We start from the raw sequence: 14,873 nt of genomic DNA on the forward strand, positions 1-14,873 counted from the left end.
CGGGCAGCCCCCGCCCCCCTCCGCGCGCCCCCCGGCCCCGCCGGCTCGGAGGAGGGGGCAGGCCGTCGTGTTTCCCCGCACCCCTCCCAGCCGCCGCCGGCTTTGGGGCCCCGGTGGGGAGCAGGGGGCTGATTAGCCGAGGAGCAGGGGTGTGGCCAGCGGGGCCCCGGGTAGTGAGTCACACACGCTGCTCGCCCAGTCCCGGGCCGCGAGCGCGGTCCCAGCCCGAGCCGCGCGCCGCCCTGGCCCGAAGAGTGTCCCCGGGCTTGGCATGAGGACCCCGGGGTGCCGAGGGAGGGGCTGAAGCCCGGCGCGGTGGTGGAGGAGGGCGGTAAGCCGCGGGCTGGGAAGACTCCCCTAGAGAGAGCGGGTGGGGCTTGGGAGTCGGGGCTGGCCCACACCAGGACCCCCAGGCCCCGCCTGTACCTGCTCTGAGCTGGCGCAGCGGGCCTGGCTGCATTCCCTGGCAGCCTCTCGGTGAGGGGGCCGCGCAGCGGGGCGCTGAGGGCTCATGTCATCTGCCAGTCCCCCTTGGCCCCAGCTGGACTTGAGTCGGTCCCTCCCCGGTTCCCCATTGCAGACTTTTGTGCGGAGACTCCTGTGGATTCTTCATACCCTTTGCCCTTTGGTCTTGGGGTCCAGGTTGTGCTATCCAGTCCTGCCCTCTGGCCTGAGCTGCCCCTAGGCCTCTGACCCCATGGGGCTGGTGGCTCCAGTCCTCCCCAGGACCAGCCCTGGATAGAAATGGCATTTCCTCTTGGCCGGGCTACAGCTGTTTTTGTTGTCTCTGTTCTTAAGCGCTTCCTCTGGGGATGGCAGGGAGGGTAACCAGACTCCACGGGGACCCCCGCTTGCCCTCTCTGACACTCACCCTTCTTCCCCTGTCTCTTTGATCCTCTTCCTGCGCTGGTCCCGCCTTCACGTCCCCAGGACAGAATGACTGACAACATGAAGGAGTGCCTGGCGCAGACCAAGGCGGCTGTGGGGGATATGGTGACCGTGGTGAAGACCGAGGTCTGCTCACCACTCCGAGACCAGGAGTATGGCCAGCCCTGGTGAGGCCCTTATGTGGGGGCAGGAGAGGGAGAAGTGGGGAATCTCTGGGCTGGGTTGGTTGGACGCCCCGAGGGTTCCCACTCCGGGCCCACCGTCCTTCACCCGCTCCGGGCAGCTCCTGGGAGCAGATGTGAGTGAGGGCAGGCTCTAGAACGCTAGAAGAACCCACGCACTGGCCCTAGAAGGCCTAGGCCCAGGGCTCAGAACTCCTACCTTTTCATGATCCCCTGCGGAACCGGCAGCCTGGCTGGGACTCCTCCGCCCGCCCCGCATCCCTGCGTCCCCGTGGCCTCCTGGCCGTGTCCACGGCCTTTCTGCCCACCAGTCTCCCACTCTCTGATAGCTTCTCTGCTTCCTTTACTGGCCCCTGGACTGGCCAGCTCTAGGAGACCAGACCCCTCAACCATGGAAGTGGAGCCCAAGAAACTGAAGGGGAAGCGTGAGCTCATCATGCCTAAAAGCTTCCAGCAAGTGGACTTCTGGTGTAAGTGGAGCCTGGGGCTGTTCCTGGCTTTCTCCTCCCTTCACCCCTTCACCCTGCTCCCACCTCCCCATCCCATCTCTGCTTGGGAATTTGCAGCCCTAAGACTAATGATAGGCCCTCGCCTATGATGTATAGGACACGGGTCCAGGCTTCAGTTAATCCTCACCCTTAACCACCGAGGTGGCTCTTATTGGTCCCATTTTCCAGGTGAGGACACTGAGGCTTGCTGGGGGCTTAAGACCCTGCCTCGGGTCCCACAGCCCGCATGCGCACACAGTTGTGGTTCCAACCCAGACCCATCTGACCCCAAAGCTGTGCTGTAAACTTAAAGCCCAGGGAGCTACTGGCCTCCTTCACCTTGGCAGGCATGTCCGCTGAGCCCCCAGGGAGGGTAGTGGGTTATTACCACTGAAGACGCAGGGGCCTGTGGCTGGCTGGGGTGGAGCCAGGGCCGGGACTCGTGAGTCCCACACAGTGTGCTTTTCCCTGCCCAATGCCATCCTCAGGGGGGGCCTCCCTGCAGCCCCTCAGCCTCCGCCGTGGGCGTCCTGCCTCCCTGCAGCAACTGAGGCTCTTTCGCTCTTTCCGTCCCTTCAGTCTGCGAGTCCTGCCAGGAGTACTTTGTGGATGAGTGCCCGAACCACGGTCCCCCAGTGTTTGTGTCCGACACGCCAGTGCCCGTGGGCATCCCAGACAGGGCTGCCCTCACCATCCCACAGGGCATGGAGGTGGTCAAGGAAGCCAGTGGGGAGAATGACGTGCGATGCATAAATGAGGTCATCCCCAAGGGCCACATCTTCGGCCCCTATGAGGGGCAGATCTCCACCCAGGACAAATCAGCTGGCTTCTTCTCCTGGCTGGTGAGTGTCCCCTGGTCTGTGCCGTGGGAGAGGGTGCTAACGAGAGCGTGGAAGGAAACCAGCAGGGGGAGCCATACGCTGGCCCAGCCTGGCCTGAGAGCTTTTCTGCCATCAGTCCAGGATGCAGGGATGCTGAGTCTTGCTATCCCCTTGCCCTGGCTGAGTGGTTTGCCACCCTGGGTGGCTCAGGGCCGTGCTGAGGGGCCCGTCTGGCTGGGGTCAGCAGAATTGGTAGTGGGGCTCTAGGGAGCCCGTGGCCAGCCTGCCAGGCAGAACTCAGGGCAATGTCCCCGTGAATGTTCATGTGTGTGTGTCTGGCAGGCCATTCTGTGGCATTGACAAAGGGTTTACCCAGACCCTCCTCTGGAGTGGGTGACTTGGGGTCACCAGTGGGTCTGTGGGCTGTGGGAATGCAGAGCATGACATTCAGCCCAAAAAGCAGTGATGCCGGGTGCTGGGCTGAGTGCCAGAGGAACCATGGCCCCTGCCGTCAGGGAGTGGATGGTCTGGTGGGGACAACAGGTACTGGCCAGGTACATGCACACATGATCATTGCTATGGAAGGGGGAAGACAGGACCCTCTAGGAGCAGAGGGAAACGGTGGTGTTCGTGGTGCTCGAGGATCTGGGGCCCGGAGCCCAAGTTCATTGTGTCAGCCACCTGTGCTATTTACTATCAAATGTGACCTTGGACGAATCATTTAACCTCTGTGTGGCTGTTCTGTAACAGAACAGTTGTAGTTGATGGTGGAAATGAAATAGGTCAACACCGTGAAGTCTTTAGAACTGTGCCTGCCTTCGGGAAGCATGCAGTGAATATCAGCTATCATTGTTGTTGTCGGCCTATTTGAAGGGTTTGGGCAGGGTTTCTTTCAGCCTGAGACTGGAGGAATGAGTAGCAGTTGGGGGACGGGGCACAGAAGAATGCTGTAGGCACACAGAACAGCTGAGCGAGAGAAACTCCAACAGGTCCAGTGCGGTGCTAGCAATGAGCCCGGGAGTCAGTGTGGTGAGAAATCAGAGAAGGGGGCAGGGGCAGATCACGCCACATTTCATAAGTCAGGGTAGGTGCCGCTTCTCCTGCGGGCCAGGGGAAGACTTGCAGAACGGGGAGGTTAGGTTGCAGAATGGAGAACTGGGATGGATAGGAGGCCTGGGTGGGGGGCTCAGGTCAGAAAAGATGCTGGTTTCAACTCAGGTGCTAGAGGCAGGCACATCTGCGAGAGACTTAGGAAGGAAAATCTCTGAGATTTATTAATGGATGGGATGTGGAGGTGACAAAGAGGGTTTGTAACGATCTGAAGAGGAAGGATTGTCAGGGATGACTCTGGGCTCTTGGGAGTCAAGTTTGAACACAGATGGAGGAAGGCAAGGCCAGTAGAGAAAGTCAGGCTAGAGAGTGGAAAGATCATTCATTAGCCATTCATTAAACCTTTCTTGTGGGGCTCCTTTGTGCTGGGCTGGGCACCGAACTGGCCTGTGAGATACAGTGATGGGCCAGATCGGACGTCAGTCCTGCCCTCATAGAGATTATTGTGGGGAAGCTGGAATGAATCAAAGAATAAGATAAAGAGATGTAAAATCATGATTTGGGTGATGAAGACAGTGAGGCTAGGAGAAAAGGGAACAACCAGAGGAACTGATGTGGCCAGAGGTCAGGGAAGGCTTCCTGATAGTGGAGCTGGGGTTAAGGGGAGAGAATGCCCACCAGGTGGACAGAACAGCATATGCAAAGGCCCTGTGGCAGGAGAAAGAGGTTGGCACGTTTACAAGACTAGAAGAAGATCATTGTGCCTGGAGCGTAGCAAACATAGGGGCTGGGAGGGGGAGACAGAAGCTTGGATGTATAGGTCCCAGTAGAGCAAACTGGGACTTTTGTTCTTTAAGAACAATGAGAAGTTTCCTTTATGTTTTGAAAGGGTGACTTTGGCTGCAGCCTGGAGAACAGATTGGGGGGGGGGTCATTGGTGTGGAGAATGGATGCCCACAGTCCAGTTAGAGGGCTATGGTCATTCTCTATGGTGGTGATGGTGGAGGCTTGAGCTAGGGTGGGGTGGCTACATGGAGGCAAGTGAACTGGTCTGTGACCTGTTTCAGGGATAAGCGATAGTGATTTGGAAACAGATTGATTGGCCTAAGTGAGGGAGAGGGAATTGGCCAGAGCAAGTCCTTCAGTATTCTGCTCTCAGCAGGTCAGGAAGGCATCTCTGAGAAGTGGAATGCAGGGCAGGGCCTGGGTGGAGGGCAAGATCCCTCTTCTGGTTCTGGACTCGCTGACTTTGGAGTGACCGCAAGGTCTCCAGGGGCCGTGTTAACTAGGCAGTTAGCTACATGGGTGCGGAGCTTAGAAAGGAGGTTTGGAGATGTCACTTCCTGAGTTACCTGTGCGTGGGTATGCGTGGGTGTCCGTGGGGCCGGGGGTGCGGAGGGCAGGCCCCAGGGAGAACAGGTGAATGAGAGGTGGACAGGACCTCGGGTGAGCTTTGAGGAACATCCGCGGTTAGCGGTCCGGGAGGGGAGTGATCCCGCAAGGGTGGCAGGAATTGCAGCCTGAGTCGGGGGAGGTCAGAATGGCCAACAGTGGCAAATTCTGCCAGGAAGCCAAGCAAGAGAAGAGCTCCGAAGTGTCCGCTGGAGTTAGTGCGAGGGAAGTTACCAGCCACCTTAGCAAGAACCGTTCCTGTCAAACACTGGTTCTCGACCTGGGGCGCTTTGCTTCTCCCTCCACTCTGGACATTTGGTAACGTCTGGAGACATTTTTGGCCATCACAACTTGGGATGGGGATACACTTCTGGCATCGAGAAGGCAGAGGCTGGGAATGCTGCTAAACCTTTCATAATGCGCAGGACGGCCTCGTACAACAAACAGTGATCTGGCCTCAGTAGTCGATGGTGCTGCGGTGAAACCCTTCAAGAGAGCAGGGAGGTGGGAACGCTGTTAGAGCCCAGGTAACCAGTAGAGCCGCTTCTCAGAAGTCTAATCCGAGGTGAGATCAGTGGAGGAGAGACAGGAGTTGGGAGGGGATGGCTGCCGGCAGACACAGGGGCGGGGAGCTTTGTTCAGAGAGAGACATTAACATCCTTGAAAACCTGGGGGGAGGGCCCCGCTGGAGAGCTGGCCGACTCTAGAGTAGCAATGAGGCGTAGTGGACAAGCTCTTCTAACACCGAGAAGGTTCAGATGTCACTGGAGGGATGCCTAGAGGCTCAGCGGATGGAGGGTGGGAAGTGTAGTAGCCCTAATAATGGCCCCCCTGGGGATGGCCATGTCCTAACCCCTGGATCCCATGCATATGTCCTCGTAGATGGCCAAAGGGACTACTCTCCAGAGGGGATTACATTAAGGTTCTTGAGATAGGGAGATTATCTTGGATTGTCAGGATGGGCCCTGTGGAATTACAAGCATTTTTATAGGAGGGAGGCAAGAGAGTCAGACTCAGAAAAGATGGGAAGATGTTATCCCGCTGGCCCTGAAGATAAGAGAAGGAGCCAGGAACCAAGGAATGCAGGCAGCCTTTAGAAGCTAGAATAGCAAGGAAATAGAATCTTCCCACAAGTTCCAGAAGGAACTCAGCCCTGCGGACACCTTGGTTTTTAGGACCCCTGACCTCCGGAACTGTGAGATAATCAGCAGGTGGTGTTTGAAGCCACAGTATTGTGACAGTTTGTTAAGAAGTGATAGGAAGTGAACGCAGTGGGCTTCCGTGTCTGGGGAGACGTCTGCTAACAGGTGCGGAGAGGTGGCCAGGGGAACGGCGAGGGTGAGTTCAGCTGGGGTGAGCAAGCTGCAGGTGCCTGTGCCCGTGAGACGCATAGGTGGGCTGTTCGGGGGAGGCCGGCGCATGCAGGTCAGCCGAGGACAGGGGCCTGGGCGTAGGAGACACGAAGCAGGGGAATGGATGCAGCTGAGGCCCCAGGAAGGCATGGGCAGGAGGGGCCCAGTGGCGGCAGAGAAGCGGGAGGATTGAGAGCTGCCAGGCTCGCGCAGGGCACGGGCTCTGTGTCCTGGCCACGGGCGGTTTCGTGGTGGAAGCCGTGCTGCTGGGGATGGAAGTGTGAGTGGGAGGTGACCGGAGAGCCAGCCAGGGTGGCTGGCTTGTTTTAAAAGTCTGGCCGCTCGTGAGCCATGATTCTAGGCCAGCTGTGTACCACATTCCTCCTCCGACTGTCCTGCAGGCGAAGGTCGCTGGCCTTGTGGTTCTGATGAGGGAACCTGGGACTGAAAATGTTAAGCGCACAGCCCCAACTCCCATGGCTGACACGTGGTTCCCACAAAGCCAGGCTTTAAGGATGGGAGACGAGGAGGTCTATTCCCAGCCAAGTAATTCCGAGGCGGAGTGTCACGGGTGGTTGTCATACTTGTACAAGGCTGGAAGGGCCAGGGAGGAGGGGAGTGGATTTTGACTGGGCAGATTGGAGATGGGTCTTGAAGGATGGGTGGAAGTTCAGCGGAGGTGAAAATCTAGGGCTGTGCTCCCTCCCCCGCCCACAAAACCACACCTTGCGGAGGCCCCGCGGGGCAAGCCTGGGGCCTCGGAAGCAGGCAGCTTCTCCATGTTTGTGGCCCGGGCATGGGGCTGGGGTCTGGAGAAAAGGGAGAGGGGGAATCCCTGGAGTTTGCCGTCTGATGCTAGACCAGCTCTGCCAGTCGAGAGCAGGCGTGGCCTGCACTTCAAGGGCCCAGGGGCCAGCCCTGTTGTTCCCTTGGAGGTGCCTTCCTAGGACCTTGGAGCTGGGAGCTGTGACATGGGGATGGGTGCAGGGAGGTAGCGGCTGGAGTTCGCGGGACCATTGGGAGGCTCTGACCTTTGTGATCCAGAGAGGTGAGGGGCATTGAAGGCCCTGAGAGAAGAGATGTGCAAAATGGCTCAAGAAAGCAGAGCCTATGTGTGCACGCACATTCATGTGTGTGTGTGTTTGCGAGTGTGCGTGTATGTGCGCGTGTGTGCACGCATGTGTGTTTGCGTGTGTGTGTTTCCGCGCGCGTGTGTTTGCACGTGTGTATGTTTCCATGTGTGTTTGCACGTGTGTATGTTTCCGTGTGTTGCGTGTGTGTCCTCAGTCAGCGTTTTGGCTGGAGAAACGCAGGAATGAGGAACAGCGCTGCCGCTCAGATGATGGGCTGGTTGAACAGACGGAGCGGGGAGAGGTGGGGTGAACCGCAGCACTGATTTTGGACCAGGATCTGGAAGCATCGCAGCCCAAGTAAACTGCATTCATTTGTCGAGTCCTGTGTCAGAGCCATACTTGATGTCCTTTCTTGACCTTCTGCTTGCCTTCAAAAGCTCTGGCCTTCATCCCGCACAACACATTTCCTTTGCAATGCCTCTGCGTGTACGCTCTACTCCAGCCGAAAAAATGGTGGAATGGAGGATAAGCGACCTGCCCCGGTTTCTCGAGCACTTTTCATGTTTCTGGGTCTGTGCTCAGCACTTGCCAGTGTGATCTCATTTGATCCTAATAATGCCCCCATGAAGTAGGTATTATTCTACCCATTGTACCGCTGAGAAAACTGAGGCCTAGAGAGGAGAGTCATTCTGCACAAAGCTAAACACCTAACGAGTTGCTGAGCTGGGGTTCCAAGCCAGCCGTCTGGACTCCAGAACCTGCCCTCTCGTTCTGCCTCCAGGTCCTTCTCCGTCTTCCTCCCTCGTCTCGCCTGTTCTTCCCTGCTGGCCTTGATTGACTTTGTTCTACTCATCCTTCCTGCCCAGCACTGGTTCCCTGGCCACCTCCCCTCCACCTGGAGGAAAGCTGGTCCCACAGGCCAGGGCCTGCGTTTAGATGGACCCAGTGGCCGTTTCCACTTCGCATCTCTCCACAGCCTGGCCTCCTCTGCAGGAGTTTTGCCCTCACCTCTGGCTGCTTAGAAAAGAAACGTCTCCTTCCTCCGCCTTCTCATCTCAGTGGGAATGATAAATCCCAGGATTCCTTGCCAGGTTACCAGACCGCCCTCGACCACTGGCTGCCGGTGACGATGCTGCGGGCCTGAGGTGTTCGGGAGTGCAGGAGGCCATGTGGTTCAGTCAAGGGAGGAAGAAAAAGGAGACCAGCACAGGGTGTCTGTTTACCTTTCTCGCTTAGACTCGGTCTTGTTCCAGAAGGGATTTCGGGTAGCCTAGCAGGACACATAAAATAGAACATCATAGCATGTTAAAACTGGGAGAGACAGAAGAAAGAAAAGCAAGGACGGAGACCCTAAGCAGCGCCAGGAATGAGTCTAAAAATGCAGACCGTCATGACCCGTGTATGCGCTTTTAGCTATCAGGGGCCCAAATCTGGCCGCCACTGGGGAAAAGGCAAACCTGGTCAGCTACCAGTGCCTTCTGTCCCTGTCCCCAGTTAGCTCCTGGGGAGGTCTGCCCTTCTGGGTACCGATACTGGACGGGAGATTTCCCAGGGGTCCTCATAACGAGGACTCCATGTGGTGGCATTTGTTCACCTGCTGTCGGTCAGCCCCTCCACCGGTGAGACGCCTGCTGTTCCGGGGGGGAGACCGAGGTGCCATGGTATTTCCAGTGTTTTCCATTTCAAGTTCCACTGTAAAATGGAGATTTTTTTTTTGAAACTTGGAATGGAACGTGCAGAAGCTCATGACAGCCTCCAGAAAAGTCTGAAAACCCCGGAGTGACTGGGATAGTGGGAAGTTGAAGCCGACGGTTGCAATGTCACGAGATGTCAGCGGGAGCAGGCAGGTGTCACCAAGTTTGGGAGAGCTCAGAGAAGGCAAGAATAACGGGCTTGTCCAGGAAGAAAAGAAGGAACATGTGAGACAGGTTGGCTGTGTGTGTGTGTGTGTGTGTGTGTGTTTGAGGAGATACTTTCCATGCTTGTTTGCTCTTTTCTATTAACTCTTTATTTTGAAAATTTCAGACTCTGTGAAAAATTGTAAGGCTCGTGTAATAAACACCCACATACCCTGCACCTAATTGTCCCGTTGCTAGCATTGAATCTCTCTCTCTAAATACCAGCAGGCGTGTGCATGCACACACACATTCTTTTTTGTTTCGTTCTGCTTTGTCTTCCGAGCTGCTTAAGATATGGTTGCAGACACCAGGCTTTCCGGGCCATGTGCTCTCCGTCAGCACGACACAACCCTACAGTTGCAGGGCAAAAGCAGCCAGAGACGGGCTGGGAATGAATGAGTAGTGAGGCTGTGTGCCAATAAAACTTTATTTATGAACGTCAAACGTGAACATCATGTAATTTCAAACGCAATTGAGATTTCATCTGCATTTCACACATGAAATCACATAAATGAAATTAATATGAAAAAAATTTTTTATAATCATTAAAAAAGGCAAACACCCATGCTTCGCTCAGAGCTGTATAAAAGCAGGTAGGGGGCTGCATTTGAACTGCAAGCGGGAGTTTGCTGACCCCTGTCCTCTGCCCCCACAATAGAATCGTTATACTCAGGAAATGTACCCATGGATACAATACTGTCTCAACTGCAGTCCATATTCACATCTTCCCAGGGGCCCTGGGGAAGTGGCCTTTACAGTCCGCCCCCCATCCAGGACCCTCTCAGGCATCCCCCATTGCATTTAACTGTCATGTCTCATTAGTCTCCTTTATTCTAGAACAGTCCCCTGCGTCATTTTTTCTCTCTCTCAGGATATTGACACTTTGGAGAAGTCCTGGGCAGTTGTTTGCAGAATGTTGCATGGTTTAGATTTGCCTGATGGTTTCCTCATGATAGATTCCAATTGTAGCATTTCGGCACAAGGGATGTTGTGTCTTTCTCCCTGTAGATAACAGGAAGCATGTGAGGTCATATTTTGCCTTATCTTTTACCCAGTGGTTTTAGCAACTGTTGATGATTCTTGCCTGCATCGTCAATTATCATTCATGGTTTAAAATTATTTACGGTCTACATTTACTACGTGACATCCTTCTGCAAAAGAAAAGTGCTCAACTTTCTCCTCCACTCCATCCCTCAAAGTTATTTTTAGCGTCAGCATGGACTCCTGAATCCTTCTTTTTCTTCTGTGTGTTCTAACCCATTCCTGTCATTATTCATTCTGATGTTTAAATTGCCCTAGATTTGGCCAGCGGGAGCCCATTCATTCTAGTTCCTTGTCCTTATTTTCATCCTTCCCTTACTTTCTGGTGCAAAAAGATGTGCTAGCCATCTCTCCCAGGAGCCCTAATTTGTTTGAGTGGAAATGGTGTGCAGAACTCAAGATCCCTGGGCACTAAGCGTGCACGTGGCTACCAGGGTCTCCTTGCTTCTAGGCCTGAACTAGGTTTTGAGGGATGAGTTGCAGCGGGTGGCCGATGGCATCGGGGACCTGAGGGAACACAGAATCACGAGCAGCAGGCACGACATGTACACGGGTCTGGGGGCATGGGTAGTGTTGAGCGGGGAAAGGTGATAAGGGATAGCAGAAGGAAGTGTGCTTAGAAGGAAGAGTGGACGATGATGCTAGAAAGAAGTTGCTTTTCTCATGTTCTAAGATGGGATGGATCCTTAAAATACTATCAATTCAGTATCAGCTTTTCCAGGAATAAAAGTATGGAGCTCAATCTTAAGATTTCTCTTACAATCAGAAGCATTAAATGGGCTTGCCTTGTATAACTATTGGACAAAAGCTGGTCGTTTGGTTATGAATCACAAACGGAACCAAAGATTCCCCACCAATATGTACGATGCTGGTGAACGAGTTTTGGCTGGAACTGTCTGTCATTCTCATACTCTGTTATTTTGGAATAAAAGAGCATGAAAATTATTCTGAACTGGCCCAGTATTTCCAGTGTAAAGGAGCTCCTAACTTGACCTTCACCATGCCTTGTCTTCTCAGCACCTGTGCTGGGGTGGCGTTTCTCATCTGTCGTATTGAGGTGACTTTTAAATATATGAATAACTATAGTCACTATGCTGTATGTTACCCACCCAGGGCTTACTTATTTCACTCTGACCATCTTTGCTCCCTGCTCCCCTCACCCCTCTGCCTCTGGCAACCACCAGTCTCCTCTCCTTATCTAGGAGTTCAGCTTTTGGTGTTTTTCTTTTTTAGATTCCACGTATAAGTGAGATCGCATGGTGTTTTGTTTTGTCTTTGTCTGACTTAGCATTATACACTGAAGGTCTGTCCGTGTCATTGCAAGTGGCAAGACCTCATTCTTTTTTATGGGTGAATAATATCTCTACCACATCTTCTCCATCCCTTGATCTGCCGAGGGACACCTGGGTTGTCGCCACATCTTGGTCATTGTAAATAATGCTGCGGTGAACACGGGGGTGCACAGAACTTTTCACTTTAAGCGTTTTCGTTTCTTTCTGATAAATACCCAGACATGGAATTGCTGGATCACGTGGTAGTTCTATTTTTAAGTTTTTGAGGAACCTCCGTACTATTTTCCATGGTGGCTGCGTCCATGCACACTCCCAGAGTAGCGCTCAGGAGTTCCCTTCTCCCCACATCCTGGCCAGGGCTTGCTGTCCCTTGTCACGTCGATGCTAGCCATTCTAACAGGCCTGAGCGGGCAGCTCCTTGTGGTTTTGGTCTACGTTTCCCTGATGGCCAGTGAAGTTGAGCACCTTGTCCTGTATCTGTTGGTCAGGTAACTTTGGATGTTCCCGGGAGGGGGGTCCCAATGTTACATTAATCTTACGTTAATGTCATTTGAAAAGGTATAAGCATAGATCTAGAGGCAACAACATTTCTTCTAGCTCTTAAATAGCTACAGTTATCCAAGACAGACTTACAAGTCTGAAATGAATGGAACGATACCGACCAACATAATGCAAGTGAATGAAATCAGTGTAACGTGTCGGATGCTTGGAACAAAACTGCTGTTTATCAGGCAACCCCTTTATTTTCTTTGTCTCTATTGGAAACACTGGGGAATTTTTCAGTGCACCTGCCTCCATGGGTCCTACCCTTTTCTTTGCCAGAATGTGTCCTGTGCTTATTAAGTTTGCATTTGCTCTTCTTCCGCTAGCTCGCGGCAGACAGCAGGAAGTGATGTTGTGTGGTCAGCTGTGCCCGTCTAGCAGGCCACTTCCAAATCTGGTGACCTAGAACTGGGGATGCATGCTTCTTGTGTCAAGGGGCCGATTGTAAATATTTTAGGCTTCGTGGACCCTACATGTCCTCCTCTGTTCTGCCCTTGTAGCGGGAGAGCGGTCATAGGTGTGGTGTCTTCTAGTCAAACTGTTTATGGATACCAAAACTTGAATTCCATATACCTTTCGCATGATGGAATATTCTTCCCTTGGTTTATTCCCAACCACTGAGAAACGTACAACCGCTCTTTGCTGGTGGGCCAACACAGGTGGCGGCTGGATTTCCCTTGCAGGCCATAGTTTGCTGGTCCGAGGTGTACAGCAGCAATCTTGCGTGCTTGCTTGGGTATCTGCAGGTCCAGCTGCAGTTCCTCAGTTAGTCTGGGGTGTCTGCTGGTGGCCCCTGGGGGGCTGATTTCGCTGGGCGAGGCTGGGCCGCTGGGCCGCAAGCCACAGGGCAAGCTTGTCACCTCACCGTGGAGCCAGGTCTGCTCCATGTTCTGGGCCCAGGCTGAAGGAGCAGGGGCTCCGTGGGGAAGCTCTTCTCCCGGTCAAGGCCGAGGCCTGAGAGGCAAGTCCACCCTCGGGAGCACATTTCCAGTCTTTGCTGGAAATCCCATCGGCCAGACAAGTCACATGGCTGAAGCCAAGGTCAAGGAGAAGTGGTACGGGCCACCTGTAAGAGAGAGCCCAGTGCAGAATCACATGGCCGAGGCCCATGGGGAGGGGCGGGAACTGGAGCCAAGAATTCAGAGTTGACCGCAGGTGCCAACCGAGTTACAAACCCAGTACTCTTGGGACGGCAATCTCCTAGTGATTCCTGTATATTGATTTTTTTAAATGAAAACATTGAATTAAAAATTCTTGTAGTGAACTTTTGGATCTTGAGAGAACATATCCAAAGACCTTCGCTTTCAGAGACGCTAATTGCTAGTGAACTTTCTGGCTTTAATAATAGGGGACTTGGGGCCTTCTGGTGTTTGAAAATTCCTTTAGGACAGGTCTTGTTGGAGCCCGATTCTGCAGCCTTAAACCCGCAGGGGGCCTCCGCGAAAGCTGTGAGGCTCGGCAGACAGCAATACCTCTAATAGCCGCCAAATCGTTGCTGTTCCTTGGGCGTTCAAAGGTTCGTGAGCCGTAACTTTGTACCCTCACAACCGTACTATCGGCAGGCGTCCCTCTCCCGCTTTGTCCAGATTGGGAAACGGGGGCTTCAAGGGCCAGGTTACTTGTCCAAGGCCATGTAGCTGATCTTGGGGTCAGGACTTCAAACCACAGCCCAAGTGCCTCATCTCCAGCCCCGTACGTGAATGCCCACGTGCTGTCGCCTTGGTCTTCCCACTCACACGGAAACTTCTGTCTCTCTGGGGAGTACTTTTAGAGCAGGGAGTATAACGTGGTTTCCTTTTCCTTGTCTGATTGCTGCTGATGAATATGTGGGGGGATTTCTTTCTCTTTTTTTGCTAAGATTTTATTTATTTGAGACTGAGAGAGTGAGCGAGCAAGCATGAGTGGGAGGAGGGGCAGAGAGAGAGGGAGACAAGCAGACGCCCCGCTGAGCGCCGAGTCTGACGTGGGGCTCGATCCCAGGACCCTGAGATTGTAACCCGAGCCAAAATCAAGAGTCGGACGTTGAACTGACTGAGCCACCCAGGTGCCCCCTTGGCAGATTTTTAAAAACCGCTTTATTGCAATGTAGTCACATACCACGCAGTTCACCCATTTAAAATGTGGAATTCAGTGGTGTTTAATATATTCACCGCTGTATACGGCCACTGTCACCGTCAGTGGCAGGACACTGTCGTCACCTCAGGAAGAAACTCTGTCTTTAGCTGTCACCCCACCTCTCCCTCCTCCCCCCTCCCCCTTTCAGCCTTCAGGAACCACTGATCTACTGGGTCTCTAGAGATCTCCCTGTTCTGGACTTCATATGAAGGAGATCATAGGAGATCAGTGAATTCATGTGAATGACTACGTGGCCCTTTGTGACTGGCTTCCTGCACTTAGCTTGCTGTTTTCTAGGCGCTTCCAAGTTGTGGCAGGTCATCACCGTGCACGTAGCATGATTGTTCCTTTTTGTGGCCTTTTTATTCCATTACGTGAACACGCCACATCTCGTTCATCCATTTACCTGTCGACGGACAGTTGCGTTGTTTCTAGCTTTGGGCTCTTCTGATCAGTGCTGCTATGAACGTTGGTGTGCCGGTTCCTGCGTAGACCTGTTTGTTCCTGGGCATCTACCTAGGAGTGGAATTGCTGGGTTGCTTAGTTCTGTGTGAATGAACCCTGTGTTTCATCATCTGAGGACCTGCCAGACCGTGTCCCCGCGCGGCTGGACCATTGTGCAGCCCCACCAGCCGTCTAGGAGGGCACATCCCTCCTCCTCCCCGCCAGCCCTTGCTATTAGCCAGTTTGATTCTAGCCGTCCTCGTGGGAATGAGGCGCTATCTCAGTGTGCAGCTG

At 53.7% G+C, this 14,873-nt stretch overlaps 1 protein-coding gene across 4 annotated transcripts in view; it reads left to right on the forward strand.

The window, feature by feature from the left end:
• The window catches only part of PRDM11 (PR/SET domain 11), a 74,413-nt gene that overhangs the window by 26,235 nt on the left and 33,305 nt on the right, over nt 1-14,873 (forward strand). For 3 of the 4 annotated variants that reach the window (XM_034644916.1, XM_034644917.1, XM_011228783.3), the window contains exons 2-4: nt 931-1,055; nt 1,437-1,540; nt 2,138-2,400. In XM_034644916.1, the coding sequence (XP_034500807.1) occupies nt 931-1,055; nt 1,437-1,540; nt 2,138-2,400 (492 nt within the window). Of the gene's footprint in view, nt 1-71; nt 332-930; nt 1,056-1,436; nt 1,541-2,137; nt 2,401-14,873 lie in introns of those variants that run through there. The other variant, XM_019802833.2, reaches the window with a different exon arrangement.

Source organism: Ailuropoda melanoleuca, chromosome 16, assembly GCF_002007445.2.
Source record: "Ailuropoda melanoleuca isolate Jingjing chromosome 16, ASM200744v2, whole genome shotgun sequence".
Classification (NCBI taxonomy): domain Eukaryota; kingdom Metazoa; phylum Chordata; class Mammalia; order Carnivora; family Ursidae; genus Ailuropoda; species Ailuropoda melanoleuca.